Here is a 15078-nt window from a genome sequence, read left to right as displayed (position 1 = left end):
CATTATGAAATAACGCATATAGGCGATTTATCCAACAATAGTTCATCATTAAGGATCCTGTTGTGCTCAGCAGTGGCTGCCCATAGTGAGGAGAGAGTGAGGGTCACTGCACTGTAATCTGACCTAAGGGTCAACTGCTATGGTTGAGATTTGAACTGAAGTTAGGAGATTAAGCAATGTAATAAAAAGTAATCTAAGGTAAGAGAAGGTTTTATGGGGAAGAGGAGAAAATTGTGTAGTCCCTGGTAGTCTGGTTAATTTCAAACCAACAGTCAGAGAGTGGTGCGAACACTAAAGTTAATTTTAGGATACACAAAATCAATATATTACCCAATTTGAATAGATGCCCAACAGGTCGAGGCTTAATGAAGTTGTAAAGGTGGATATGCATTAAAATAAAAAAAATATTCTGTGTGCATCAGCCTCCCCAGCACCTCCCTAATTACTTACCGGGGCTTACTTACTTGCCCCCTCTTGGAATGGTGGAAGCAGCACCCCGACAGCTGATGGAAACATCAGCTGTGGGTGCTGACATTGCTGGACTCCAGGACAGGTAAGTGTTTTATTATTACAAGTCAGCAGCTGGAGTATGTGCAGCTGCAGGCTTTTATTTTTTGAAGCGGTGGATGGACAGCAGGATTGCCAGTCTGGGGGTAAGAGGAATGTTGGATGTACTAGCAGATTTAAATACACTAACAAAATAAAGTCAAATTCCAACTCTCACTGCAGTTACACAAGCAGTTATAGCAAATATTTTTTTTTTTCTTTTGGAATAAAGATTTTACATTAATAAATAAAAGCTGATCATTGTAAGCACCCACCCCTGTCAGTGGTAAATGGTTGGTCTTCTTCTGTTGAAAAACAAGAAACTTGCTGGCCAGGTCACCCAGTGATAATAAAAGAAATAAAGCCTAAAAAAGAAAACCAATGCAGCCACCACATCTAAGAATTGTTAAGTTAAAGCAGTGTTAAGTTGTTAAGTTAAAGTAGTGAAATAAGTTGTGCAAAGCCTCATAGTTTGTTTATTTTCTAGCTAGAATAGAAAGGCCTGTTCCCTTCCAACATGCTGTAGAGAATGACCTGTTTTTATTCTGGAAGCAGTATTCTCTCTACAGACATAAAATCCACACCCCACTAAGTCAGAGTTAGAGCTCTCATTTCAACAGGGAGCCCTGCGTTCTGCTGCCTGTAGAGCAATAATTATGACAGACCTCTGCAAAGAAACCACTGCTTCCACACAGAACAAGGATGCTTCTCTACAGCGTGGAGACACAATTTTCTTCTCAGCATATGGCTGTTTTCTAAGGAAAACCAATGTTAACACATTGCACTCCTTTTGTTTTATTGCATGCAAAATATATTTAGCTGGTTCAGTTTAGCTTTCATTATTTTTAAACCTATTGCATATTATTCATGCTTTATTATGTTTTTTTACACGTCGGTTGGAAATGTATACAATTTTTACCCTGCTACTTATCTATCTTGACAGAGAATACTTGAACTAGAAAGCTTCCTTGCAAAAGCTTCACAAGACAGTAACAGCAAAACGGGAGAATTGTCAACACGGATTGAATGTGAAACAAACAAGCACAATGAAGAGATAAGTACACTTATGGAGCAACACAAAAAAGAACTTGAACTTCATAGTCAAGAAAATGAAAAGTTATTGAATGAGAAACTTGAAAGTATTAAACAAGAACATGATGCCAACATTATTGAGAAGAAAGAACAGTTTCAGCAAGAACGTGATCTGCTGCTGAAAGAGAAAGAGCGAATGTTTCAGGCTCATATCGAAGAAATGAACGAGAAGACCTTGGAGAAACTAGACGTAAAGCAAACAGAGCTGGAAGCTCTCTCATCTGAACTGTCTGAAGCCTTTAAACTCCGTCAGGAGATAGAACAGAAGCTTTTGGCATGTCAAAATAAGATGGATGAGATGAAACAGGATTATGAAGCTCAACTGAATGAGCTGCAGAAGCAGCATCAAGTGCAAATCGGTACAATTGAAAAGGAAACAGAAATTCTAACTCAAGGGGTAGAAAAAGATTTGAAGGAAGAAATTAATGGTCTTAAACTTTTGTTGCATGGTAAGGAGAAAGACCTTGAAAATATTCAAGCAGAAAAGCAGAAACTTAGTCAAACTCTGGAAAAAGCTGAAGCTGATTGTAAGGCTGCCTCTTCTCAGTTGGATGAATTACAAGGCTTACATCTGAAGAAGATGCAGGAAGATGCAGCAGCTTTTGAGGCTCGACTAGCAGAACTGCAAGAGAAGATAGATGCTGTGACCCAGGAGAATGTTCATCTGACAGATTTGGTAAAAGAAAAAGAATCAGCATGTAGTAATTTGACTTTACAGTTGGATTCTTTTAAGGAGCAGGTGCAGAACCTTTCATTACAGATTGAAGAGCAAACCTTGAACATGAACGGCCGAATCGATGCTCTTACATTGCAGTCTGAGACCAAGATAAATGAGTATAAGAGTCAGATAGAAGACTTGAACAGAATTGTGTTTGAAAAAGAGAATGAAAACTTGAAGCTCAAAGAAACGCATGGTCAAATTATTTTAGAACTGAATCAAAATGTGTCTTCCAAAGAAGAGAAAATGGCATCTTTGCAAGAAGAACACCACGCAAAAGCTAAAACACAAAATAATAAGATTGAAAAAATGAAGCAAAGAATGAAAGAAATTCAGGAGGCCTCCAAGAAGAAATATTTGGAGCTGGAAAGTAAGATGAAAGAGGAGCTTGAAAAGAAACAAGTTGAACTCAATAATAAAGAAAAGCAGTTTAATGAGAAAATGCTGGAAATGGCCCAAGCCAGCTCTGAAGGAATTAATGAGACAATGTCTCAGCTGGGGCAAAACCATAAGGAGCAGATGCAAAGTATCAATGAGATTCACCAGCGACTGATGGAGGAGACTATTCAGGGCTGGGAGAGCAAGCTTAGCCAGCATGCAGAAGAACTGAGAGAAAAGCATGAGCTTGAACTTCAGGAAAAAGAGCAAGAGATAGTAGAAATTAAACAGCAGTTTACTAATTTGAGCAAAGAAAAGAAAGAAGCAGATAAACATATAGATGAACTGAAGGAAGAGAAAAATAAATTAAGCATCTCCTTTAATGAATTACAAGAGATGCTAAATCAAGCATCTGGTCGGGTTTTAGTCTTAACTAATAGTGAAAATAATTTGAAATCTCAGCTTGAAATATTGCAAAACAAATTTACTACCTTGATGGATGAAAAGATGGTGCTTGAAGAGCAGCTGAACTCACTTAGATCAGAGGTAGAGGAGGGTAAAGGCAAAACGAATGAACTGCTTGGTAAATTGCAAGAAGCTCAAGGAAAATGTCAGTCACTTGAGGCATGTCATAATAAAGAAATGGCAGATAAGCTCTTAGAAAAAGAATCTCAGTGCAGTCACTTGTTACGTGAACAGGAAAATAAATTTGAATTGCACTACAAAGAAATTGTTTCACTGTTAGAATCGTTGACGGCAGCACTCAGTAATAAATATAGTGATCAAGTAAGCAGATTGATTCCAAGGATTACACATTGTGAAAATGGAATATTTAAAGTTCAAGGATCTGTATCAAAACACATGGCTAAGATTCAAGATTTAGAAACTCAGCTTGAACGAATAAATAAAGAATTTTCTTCTGTAAACCTTTCCCTGATGCAGGCTACCCAGCATTTGCAGGAAAAAGAAAATGTGATATTGGTTATGAAGGATGAATTGGATGCTCTTGTTATGGAGAAAGAGATGTTACAAAAAGAAGGAGGAAATCAGCAGAAGGTTGCTGATGAAAAAGAATCTTGCATCACAGAGCTAAGAAAACAACTTTCAGAAAACATCAACTCTGTTACATCTCTGACTGCTGCTTTAAAAGAAAAAGATGGAGAGATTAATGAACTTAAACTGAAGCTTGAGAACAGTGTGGATTTAGAAGAAAAGGAAAAGGCCATAGTTTTCCTTACTTCACAGCACAAAGAGAGCCAGCACCACCTTCAGAATCAGATCCAAGGTTTAACATCGACAATTGAGGAAATAAGTAAAGAAAAAACACGTTATGCAGAAGAAGCAGGCACGCTGAAAAATAAGTTGGAAGAGTGGAAGAAAAAGGCTGAAGTTAAGTTCACGCAAAACCATCAAACAATTAAAGAACTACAAGGAAAAATTGAAATCTCCAATAGCCAACTAACAGAAAAAGATGACCAGATATGCAAGATTAAGGAAGACTTGAACAATTATCAGCGTAAGAATGCAAAAGAGCTAAGCAAAAGGGAAACAGAATTAGCCTCCAAGTTAGAGAGCCAAAGTTCAAGAATTCAAGAAATGAATGCTGAGCTTGCCAAACTCGCAAATGAAAAAGTTTGTTTAATGCAAGAAATAGATAGGCAGATTGAGCATCAAAGTATAGAGAAAAAAGAATTAAAACTGCAGCTTGAACAGATTCAAACTGTTGCATCAGAAAAAGATGGCTACTCCATAGAAGCTCAACAACAATTAATCATACTACACCAGGAAATCTCAAGCTTGAAAGAAGATTTTAGCAAGAGACAGTCTGAGTGGGAAGCATTGAAAGCAGAGCTGACAGAAAGTAAAGAGAAAGCACTGAAATCACTTGAGGAACAGTTGGTTGCTGAAAGTACTAAAAAGATGGCAGAATTGAAGAAAAAAGCAGAGCAGAAAATTGCTTCAATCAAGAAGCAGCTAACATCTCAGTTGGAAGAGAAGGAAAAATCTAAGCAAGATCTGGAAATTCAGCTTAATGAGCTGAGAGATCAGGTTCAAACGGAATGCGAAAAGGGTCTCGTAGGGTGGCACCAAGAAAAAGAAGAACATGAAAACCGATATTCATTGTTGTTAGAGCAATACAATAGCAAAGAATGTGAATTAGCAAATGTTAGACAAGACATAACATTGAAAGAACAGAGATTAAAAGAACTGGAAGACGCTCTGGAGGATGCCCAGAAAAAGCTTTCTGAAACTGAACAGAGTCTTAAAGAGAGAGAATCAAGCATAGTAAATGAAATGGAAGCAGAAAAACAAAAAATTAAGCAGTTGTCTTCCAAACATCAGGAAGTTTTACTTTCTTTACAGGGACAATTAACTGACAAAGATTCAGAGCTGAAAGCTTGCATGGACAAATTGGAGGAGAAAACAAAGACATGTGAAGAGTTACAAGTGCTTTTTGATGAAATTCAGTCTCAAGAGAATGCACTAAAGATAAAGCTTCAAGGAGCTGAAGGTGAAGTACAGAAATTCCGCAAGGAAGTAACCAAATTGCAGAAAGACATGCGCACTTTACGAAAGGAACATAATCAAGAGTTGGATTTGGTAAAGAAAGAGCTGTTTGAAGAAACTGAGCAAAAAATAAAGTAAGTCTGAAGAATTTAGGTGTAGTTCTACTGTGACACTCATTGATTTTTTATTTTTTTTGTTCAATATTGTAGATTTTCCTAAATATGAGTTTAACACTTGCTCTTCTTAATTGCTGCTGGTAAAATTCTACACCTTAAAGCCTGTTTGGGAAAGGGTTGGCATTGGATCAGCTTAAAGTAAAGAATCCTAATATGTGATGGTGTTTCTCACAATGTTTGTTTGCCAGTCTGACAACTTGGTAAAAAACTGTACACTCCATGTGTGACTGACTGATGTTGCAGCAGTTTTTAGGCAGCGTAATTTTAGTAATCTAACCTGGCTCTTGATTTAGGTGGTGTAAAGGCTAGAAACATTTTCTAGAGCCTTATTCTCCCATTAGGTCCTTCCCTGCAACCTACCATTGCAACCATGTCCATCTGCCAGACATTAATTGTGTGGTCCAAGGTTGTGTTCTAGGATCCTGCACTTATCCTAATAGATCCGTCTGACCTCCAGCAAAAGGAGCTTCTGCCTGCGGCCCTACTCTATTGTGTTCTTTGAGCAGATGATGATGGGAGGTGTAATTACACCCCTGCTAAAATTTTCGCTTTACTGTGAAAATGATGCACGCTGACATCCCATATTTATAATCGGGAATTGATTGACAGCTGAGTAGGTCTCTTTCTGACAATGTATATAACTAGAGCATCAGTGTAGTGCAGCATCTGGAAGCACCTCTTGCACTCCTAGTCCACTCATGTCCCCAGGCAATCCTGGAAAATGAAAATATCCATTTGGGAAGCCCTCTACTCCTAAGGCTAAAAAGAGTCCCTGGTCAATAAGAAATCATTATGGAATGATCTCTGTTGACACCAAGGATGCCCACTTTTGTGTAAAAAAATAAAAATAAATGAATCTTGCACTCTGCATAAATATCAGAACAGCAGCACTCTAATATCCAAATACAAGACAAATGGACATAAAATGGGAGTGCTATCCCTTTTAAATACTCACAATCCAGTGCAGATGCACCTCAAATCACATGCATAATAAATCATAAATTTGATATCAAAGACCATAAATGAACATGCATCAAAAGTAAATCAATAGTTCATTGCTTTGTGCACTGGTGTGCAGTCATGTTAAAACAGGAAGGGGCCATCCCCAATCTGTTCCCACAAAGTTGGGAGCATGGAATTGTCCAAAATGTCTTGGTATGCTGACACCTTAAGAGTTCCCTTCACTGGAATTAAGGGACCAAGCCCCCACCCCTAAAAAATTACGCCACACCACAACCCCCCCACCAATTGATTTGGGCCAGTGCACAAAGCAAGGTCCTTAAAGACACGGATGAGCCAGTTTGGGGTGGAAAAACTTGACTGGCCTGAGTCCTAACCTCGACCCGATAGAACACCTGTTGGGACAAATTAGAGTGGAAGCTGCGAGCCAGGCCTTCTCGTCCACATCAGTGCTTGACCTCACAAATGCGCTTCTGGAATAATGGTCAAACATTCCCATTCACACACCAGTAAACCTTGTGCACAGCCTTCCCAGAAGAGTTGAAGCTGTTTATAGCTGCAAAGGGTGGGCCAACTCCATATTAAACCCTAAAGTTAATCTATGTGTAAAGACCTACTTACATGACCCGATTTTCCCGCCACATCAGTGCTACCTGCGTTTACTGTTGGCAAACAATTTGTTTTCATTCCCTTTGACATGTTCACTGTAACTTGGGTCTTTACTAAGGTGCTAGCTCCTTTTATTGCTCTGCTTTCCTCCCAGGGCATTCCCATATTGGGATATCTGGTCATCTTTTTTCTGAAGGAGTAGTTGACTCAGGCTCTGTCAAAGTCCAAGTTCCTGCTCAAGACCCTACAGAGAACCATGTAATCACTTATGCCCCGTACACACGACCGGTTTTTCCATTGGAATAAACTCTGAAGGTTTTTCCGACGGCATTCCGCTGAAACTGTCGTACACATGATCACACCCAAGTCCGACCACAAAGAACTCGGTGACGTGCAACACGTACGACGGGGCTAGAAAAAGGAAGTTCAATAGCCACCGTGCCACCTTTTGGATTCCTTCTGCTAATTTTGTGTTATAAGTTTGGTTAGAGACGATTCGCGATTTTCAGACTCCTGCTTTTTCAATCGTTTTACTGCTGTTCAGTTTGTGCTTGTGGGTTTGTTTCTGGTTTTCAGTGCGTGCAATCAGTTTGTATCTGTTTTTCAGTGCGTTATTGTCTGCTCTTTGCTGATTTTCAGTTCGCTATTCACAGACCTTGCTGTTCTTCAGTGCGTTCTGTTGAGTTCGTTCTGACCATTTTGAAACCATGTTGCAGGTACGTACTCGTAGAGCTCAAGCTGTGTGGGGGCTTGGTGTTGTGGTTTGTACTTTGACCCAAGCCCAGTCCATGAACAGAGTGAGGAGGAGTTTATGGACCAAAAAATGGTTACTCCAGCATGACCAATTCTCTCATATGCCTCTGCTGCGTGAGATCCAGGAGAATAATCCTGATGATTTCAGGAACTTTCTCTGGATGGCGGACCCCGTTTTTCACCGCCTGTTGGCTTTGCTCACCCCTTATATTATGAAGCAGGACACCTGCATGCGGCAAGCCATCGCTACAGAGCAGAGGCTAGTCGCCACCTTGTGATACTTGCCGACTGGGAGAAGTCTACAGGCATCTCCCCCCAGGCTCTGGGGATCATTATTCCAAAGACCTGTTCTACCATCATTCGGGTCCTGCAGAAGGACTATATGAAGGTAAGTTTTCTCCTTTAACATCACATTCATCATTCCCTAATTACCATGATTGGAATATGCTGTAAATGTCCCCTTTATCCTCATGCATGCTGTAAGCTTTTAATGCTCCTTTTTTGGCATACATGCATATTTGCCTTCACTAACCTCCCCAGCATGCTATCCTGGACCCATATACACCTAGCCTAGTCACTTTTAACAATGAATTTTGTCAGCTGCATTGTAGGGCTTTACCCAAAACACTCCCTAGAATGTGTAAAAATGTTGTGTGTCATTAAATTCAGAGTGCCAGAAGTTTTTTTTTTTTTTGGGCTCCCAAAGTCACCTCAAACCCCCTCCCCCTCTAAAATTTTTACAATGGGCAATCAGAGGGGGTGAGGATATGATAAGTGGATCTTATATTTTTGTCTTGAAATACACTCTTAAAAAAATGTTCTACTGATGTTGGCCAAGAATGTTTTTGTTTAATCTGCTTTCAATGTTATGTGCAAAAGTACTTTTTTTTCTGTTTTGACTCCACAGTTTGCTTCAATGCCACAGGAATGAGACTGTGGCATCCCATTTTGCTGGCCATTGGGACTTTCCCAACTGTAGAGGGGCTATAGATGGGAAGCACATCCACATTGTGCCACCACCCCATTCGGGGTATTACTATTATAACTATAGGGGTTTAATAGTATAGTGTTAATGGCAGTGGTGTCGGCACAATATGAGTTCCTTTATGTGGACGTGGGGAAGAATGGCCAGATGGAGGAGTCTTTCACCCAGACAGAGTTTTACCAATGTCTCCAGACTGGTGGCCTTGCATTGTCCCCTGATGTGGACAACGTGGAATGACTCCCATTCGTCTTTATTGCTGATGAAGCGTTCGGTCTGGGCAATCACCTGAGGCGGCCATTCCCCCGAAGCACCCTCACCCTGGAGAGGAGGGTTTTTAACTACCAGCTGGCCAGAGCAAGAAGAGTTGTTGAGAATAATTTTGGGGTAATGGCCAGCCGGTTCCACCTGTTTCTAACAGCAATCCATATGGCGAACTACAAAATCAACCACATCATCCTATCCTGCTGCACAATTTTTACAGAAAAATGCCCAACATTATATTGCCTCAGTTGGTCCTGAGGCTGGACTTCCTGTTAATACCTTGATGGGCCTGGATACTGGGCGTACTGGCTTGACACCCCAAAGTGCCCGTGTATTTCAGCAGAAATATGTAAATTATTTTATGGGTAGGGGGGCATTGCTATGCCAGGCAATGTCTAAAAAATAGTTTAATTAAAAAAAAAATGATCTGATAAAATCTTGAAATTTCTTTATTGCTTGTTTGTTTTTGACTGTCTCCTAGGTTCTCCTAGTGCATTTGTAGTGCCAAATGGATTTTCCTTTAGTAAATAAGCCGCATTCTCACTGTAAACACAAAATGCCTTAAAAAAACTGGTATTGATTATATATAAAGCTAACAATTTTATTTTCCACAGACTTGATGTGTGCCCTGGGGGCCAAAAGGCTTTGCAAATTCCAAAAGTTCCTCCAGTGTTGCCTTCCTCTTTATTTTGTTACACAGAATAAATGGAGATTTTATTTTCTGAAAATACTTGCCTATGTGTTTTTCTTCAAATAGGACAGTTTGTTTGTGAGTAGGCAGGTACGTTTCTAAAAATGCAATGTCAAATTAACAAGGGACACCAACCTCCTTGAGGTTAATAAAAAATCCAAGCTAATAATGTTATTGTGGTAACTTGACACACAAAAAATACAATTTATATATGGAGATCACTAGAAAATAATTTCTCAATAATCCCAAAAAAAGGAGATCTTGATGAAATAAAAAAAAAAAAAAGAGGACTATACAAAATAATTGCAAACATTATTATGGGGCTTTAAAAAAATTAAAAGATTATTCTTGAGATCGGGAGAAATTTTTAAGAAATTAGTTTGTGAGAACTCTGTGTGAATATGAGCAGCAAAACAACTTCATTCTTCTAGCATTATAATTAAGAAGAAAAGAATGCGCTGCATTAAAAGATCACAGAATTTGCTGCATGAGGAATGTGCTAGCTCCATTACAAACGCTAGTTTTGCCACACAGAATGCTTCATTCTCGTGCTTGCTTCAGAGCATGTGTCCTTTTTGGTCCGTCGGAACAGCATACAGACGAGTGGTTTTCCCGATAGGAATTGGTTCCGTCGGAAATATTTAGAACATGTTCCATTTCTAGGTCCATCAGAATTTTCGACGTAAAAAGTCAGATGGTGCATGAACCACTGCATTAAGGGACACAAGTCCCTCCCTTCTGTTCTTATGCTCCACTCCTACTATTAGGCCTACTAATAAAACAAAGCCATGCAGGGAGTGGGAAGGGTTATACTGAGCTGTTCTTATTTGTTTTAGCAGTGTCTAATCTCCTGAGTGCCATGCTCTAACCCCATGAATTCAAAAATGTTATTTGTCATGTTGATGTTCCTCAATTTTGCAGTACAGGCCTGTGTTTGTCTCTACCCCTGCAATCTGCACACAAGGCTTGTAATTCTACACTTCAGCTATCTCTGCTGGCTAACTTCCAGCATGGATGATGTCCTGCCACAGCAGTGTCTTAACTCTCAGGGAAATTGCCTCTATAATCCTCTGGGCTAAGGCTGGTGTCATTAGATTCACCCTTACTATATCATGGAATAGCATTTTGGCTCTTGGGAGTTCTAGCCCAGAAGAGTGCATCTATATCAACAGGAACACCTGTTTAGAGCTTCTTTCTTTTTCTTCTCACTGGTCGTTGCAATCAAAGTGGTTGTAAAGGCTAATTTCTTTATTTAAAAATAATAATGAAGTTTATTCTAACCTGCTCTGTGCAAAGATATTGTACAGAGCTGCCTCTTACTGTGAGGGCTGGCTCAGCCCTTCCTTCTCTGAGCTGGCCGCACAGCTGCCAGCTAATTTCCAGCTCTCATCTCTCTCCACAGTTAACCAGCTATTGTGGAGCTGCTTGTTAGTCCCGCCTACTTAAAGATCTCCAGCTCACTTCATTCCTGCCTTGTCCTTGGTCACATCACAAGAAACCATCTCCTGCGTTCCTGTTTAAAGACTGGCTTTGCTGACATCCTTTCTGGCTCCTTATCCTGCTTGCTGTTCCTCTTGGACCACTGCTCCACTTGGATCCCTGACTTCTGGCCTGACTGATTACCCGATCTAGTTACTGAACTCTGGTTTGGCTGATTACCTGATCCGGTTACTGGACTTTGGCTATGCTGACTACACTTGCTCGATTTACCTTTTTATTTTTATTAATAAACAAGTCTGATTTTACTGTACTTCTGTCTCGGTCTGTTTCATGGTTTCTGACACTTACCTCTTCTTTGGTCCCCCTCCGGAGCTGTTCTCTCTTTACTGTGGGTAAGTACTGTGCTCCCGAGCCAGGCTGTGTACACGCCCATAGACGCACATAGCATGGTTTAGCCACTCCCTCCTTAACAGGATTTTACTGACCTCAGCACTGCTACTGTTTCCTGTGAAAGCAGGAAGTTCATAGAGAAGAGATGCAGCTGGGGACAGAGCTGGGTAGTGGGAGGAGGCAGTTGTGTGGTCAGGGATTGGGGGAAGGGGTACGCTTGGGGGAATGGGACAGTTGGTGGATGCAGGGAGTGCATTAAGGTTAAAAAATAAATAAATAAATAACTGATAGCCTTTAGAACCATTTTAAGGGATCTGAGCAGATCCCCTAAAGATGTCACTGGGTCTAGAAAGTGATCAAGCTTGTGAACGCACTTATTTGAACTTTACAGTGCAGTGGTTTACATTTTCCTTGTTAACGCCACACATCATGACTCTTAACACATTTTTCTTTCGTCTAGACATGAGCAGGAAGATCAAGAATTGAAGCACAATTCCACTTTAAAACAACTAATGAGGGAGTTCAATACACAGATGGCACAGAAAGAACGTGAGATTGAAACTGCTGTACAGGAGACGATAGGTAAGCATGCATTTTATCCCATTTTCTTTATTACTGGTTGTAGTTTCTAATATTTTACCTTGCTGATTAGCATACTACATATTTATTTACAAAAACTGATCATCCTGCTAGGGCTGACTTCTGGGTAGCCCACAAATCAATCACTTTTAGCTTTATGCTTTTGTATTAACTATTACTGAACATCAGATTGAACATCAGGCCTCATTCACACAAGGTGTACTATAACATACGCCCCTGTAGGGCTGTACATCCCCCTGCAGGTAGCCCCTCCGACCACAGACAGTGTGAGTTTGGGGACACACACATGCAATCGGATTGCTGTCATATTGGAACACTGTGGCTGTTGTGTCCCAATTGACATAATAGGACGGAATGGACGGAAAAGCTGTGCTACCCTGTTCCGTGTGGGTAAAAACAGCCCTGAGCAGATATACAGTATAGTACGTCCTATGTGAACATGGCCTAAAAAAAAAATCAAGAAAGAGTCAAGAAAATTACTGCGCATATGAATAACCTTAGTAAGAAGCTTGCCAACTATTACTGCAGTGTTGGAGCATGGGCAAGCTCCACATTTGGGACACATGGATCTGGTCTCATGGATCACAGCAGCATTTCACACCAAAAGCATTTTTTTTAAAGTTATTAATTCCTTGACAAAAGGGCATAAATGCCTGTTGGCCCTGGTTCATTTTAACATTATCTTTGTAATGTAGGAGTGCTGAGCCTTATGCAGATGTGTTTTAACGAGGTGGGGGGTTTGTGGTGCTCGGGGCTTGCTTAACATCAACTGTGGGGTCTTGCTGGACCCCCAGAAGAGTTTGTAGAAGTTTTGGAAGGAAAAGGGGTGCCACACCAGCTTGTTCAGACTTTTTTTTAAAGATTTTTATTTTGTAACACCCCACACGTTTCAGGGTCTCAGCACTCCCCCTTTATCATGAATAAAAACAGGATGATGCAGGCACTGGAATTGCTTTCCAATCCAAGTTCCTGCGTCATCCTGTTTTTAGCCCTGATGAAGGGGGAATGCTGAGCCCCAGAAACACATTTAGTGTTAAAAAATAAAATCTTATACAAGCTGATGTAGTGCTCCGATCCTTCCAAATGTTATCATTGCTGGCATGCATAGGTTATCTTTACAATAACTTCTTGACTAATTTGCACACCCTAATAGTTTTTATGTATTTTTTAAGGGCATACAAAGCAAAAAAACTTTGCTTTGTTAATATTTTAAGTTGACAAAATGTGATCACATAATCAGGTACCCCTCTGATTTGATCCTGGTCATCAGTGGGGAACCAAGATGTCAATGACCGATGGAATTGAGAGCCAGCAGTCACTCTAACAATTCTTCATGATGGGTAACTTTAAAAAGGGATTGTGGATGGGTAAGGGTTAATGAATAAATTGTGTGTGTGTGTTTTTTTGTTTTCTTAAAAAAAATGTGTCAACATATTTATTCAAGTTAGCAGAACTTTGATGGGTGGGTTTTTCGGAAAAATCTGACCAGCTAAGCTAATAATCTGAAAAAAAACCTAACTGATTATAATAAACTACTGGAATAAAACAGGAATAACATTTAAGGGATATTGAATGTACGAAGTACTGTAATAAAAATGGCTCTAGAGAAGTAAGTTGCTATACATATTATTTATAATAATGAAAAGTATAATATGAATGAAGTGGTTAATAGTTTCAACACATTCTTGTGAGTATTGGACCTGATCTTACAAAACAAATCCCTGATCCAGTAACATCTGAGGAGCAGAATGATATTTTTATAGATGGAGTTCAATGCTCCTCGCAGCAGTGAATGAAAGGGAAATTATAGATACTGTTGCTAAAAATAAAACATCTACTGAGCGTGATGACATTTATATGACTATTGTTAAAAGGGTATTTGAGGACATTTGAAAACATTTAATACATGTCTGTAACGTGTCGTCCCAAACTGACATTCTTCCAAGCAAAATGAAAAAAGCAAAAATCATACATCTGTATAAATCAGGGAACAGATACCATTTCACTAACTACAGACCTGTGTCGTTACTACCTCAATTCTCGAAAAAAAAAAACTGGCTGGACAAATTTATAAACAAACCTGAATTACTCGGGGAAGATCAATATGGATTGAGATCAAACAGAGCAACATCACTGGCATTAATGGATTCAGTTGAGCAAATTAAAAATTCCATTAGACTAGAAACTCTATAGTAGTGGTTTTTGATTCCTGTTCTCAGGACCCAGTAACTGGCCAGGTTTGCAAGATAACTGAAATACATTACAGGTGATATAATTTGCTGCTTGGTGATTGTAATATTCTAGTCTGCATCCCCCAAGGTAATACTTTAATTATTGTTTGATAGAAATAAATTTATCATTAGATCTGAACAAAACATGAGTAATATTTTTTGGGGACTGCAAAACTAACACACTAATAGATATATAATTGGAAGAGGTTAATATCAAAAGATTTTGTATCGTAATAGTTAAAGCGGAGGTCCACCCTAATTACTAGTCCTACGTCTATGTGATCCCCCCTTCCCTAATCGCTAGAAATCCCTCTTACCTTTCTGATGTCTTCTTCTGTTTTCTTCTTCTTTCAAATTTCCCGCCTCTGGATATTCCGGAAAGGGGCGGTGCCACTGCGGAAATGGGTGGGGCTTCAGCGGCAGGTCAGTTCTTCCTCTCGGCCGCAGAGGCTCCTGGGATCGTTGTTTTTATTTCCCAGGAGTCTGTGCGGCGTCTGTACGGGGCGGGACTTCCTACGACGCCGCCCGTTGTGATGACAACCTGTGCAGTTGATGGCGGCGATACTGCGCATGCGCGAGATCGGCGCTCTAACGGGCGGTGCATGCTGGTCCATCAGCATGCCCGTATCCCGGAAGAGGATGCCTGTGGGCTTCACATGCCCACAGGCAAAATGACAACGGTCACAAAGAGATTTTAAAAGTTCTCCAATGCGGACAACACGGACAAACAATCGTTTTTA

The 15078-nt window shown here is 40.0% G+C and overlaps 1 protein-coding gene across 7 annotated transcripts in view; it reads left to right on the top strand.

Annotated features, from left to right (window-relative positions):
• GOLGA4 (golgin A4) overlaps positions 1 to 15078 on the top strand; it is a 223384-nt gene that overhangs the window by 129621 nt on the left and 78685 nt on the right. For all 7 annotated transcript variants that reach the window (XM_077491722.1, XM_077491720.1, XM_077491725.1 and 4 more), the window contains 2 exons: positions 1490 to 5376; positions 11968 to 12089. In XM_077491722.1, the coding sequence (XP_077347848.1) occupies positions 1490 to 5376; positions 11968 to 12089 (4009 nt within the window). The remainder of the gene's footprint in view (positions 1 to 1489; positions 5377 to 11967; positions 12090 to 15078) is intronic.

Source organism: Lithobates pipiens, unplaced genomic scaffold, assembly GCF_037356315.1.
Source record: "Lithobates pipiens isolate NorthernLeopardFrog02 unplaced genomic scaffold, aLitPip1_a1.2 Scaffold_19, whole genome shotgun sequence".
Taxonomy (NCBI): Eukaryota; Metazoa; Chordata; class Amphibia; order Anura; family Ranidae; genus Lithobates; species Lithobates pipiens.
The sequence above is the reverse complement of the archived record's forward strand: the minus strand, read 5'-3'. Positions and strand labels throughout refer to the sequence as shown.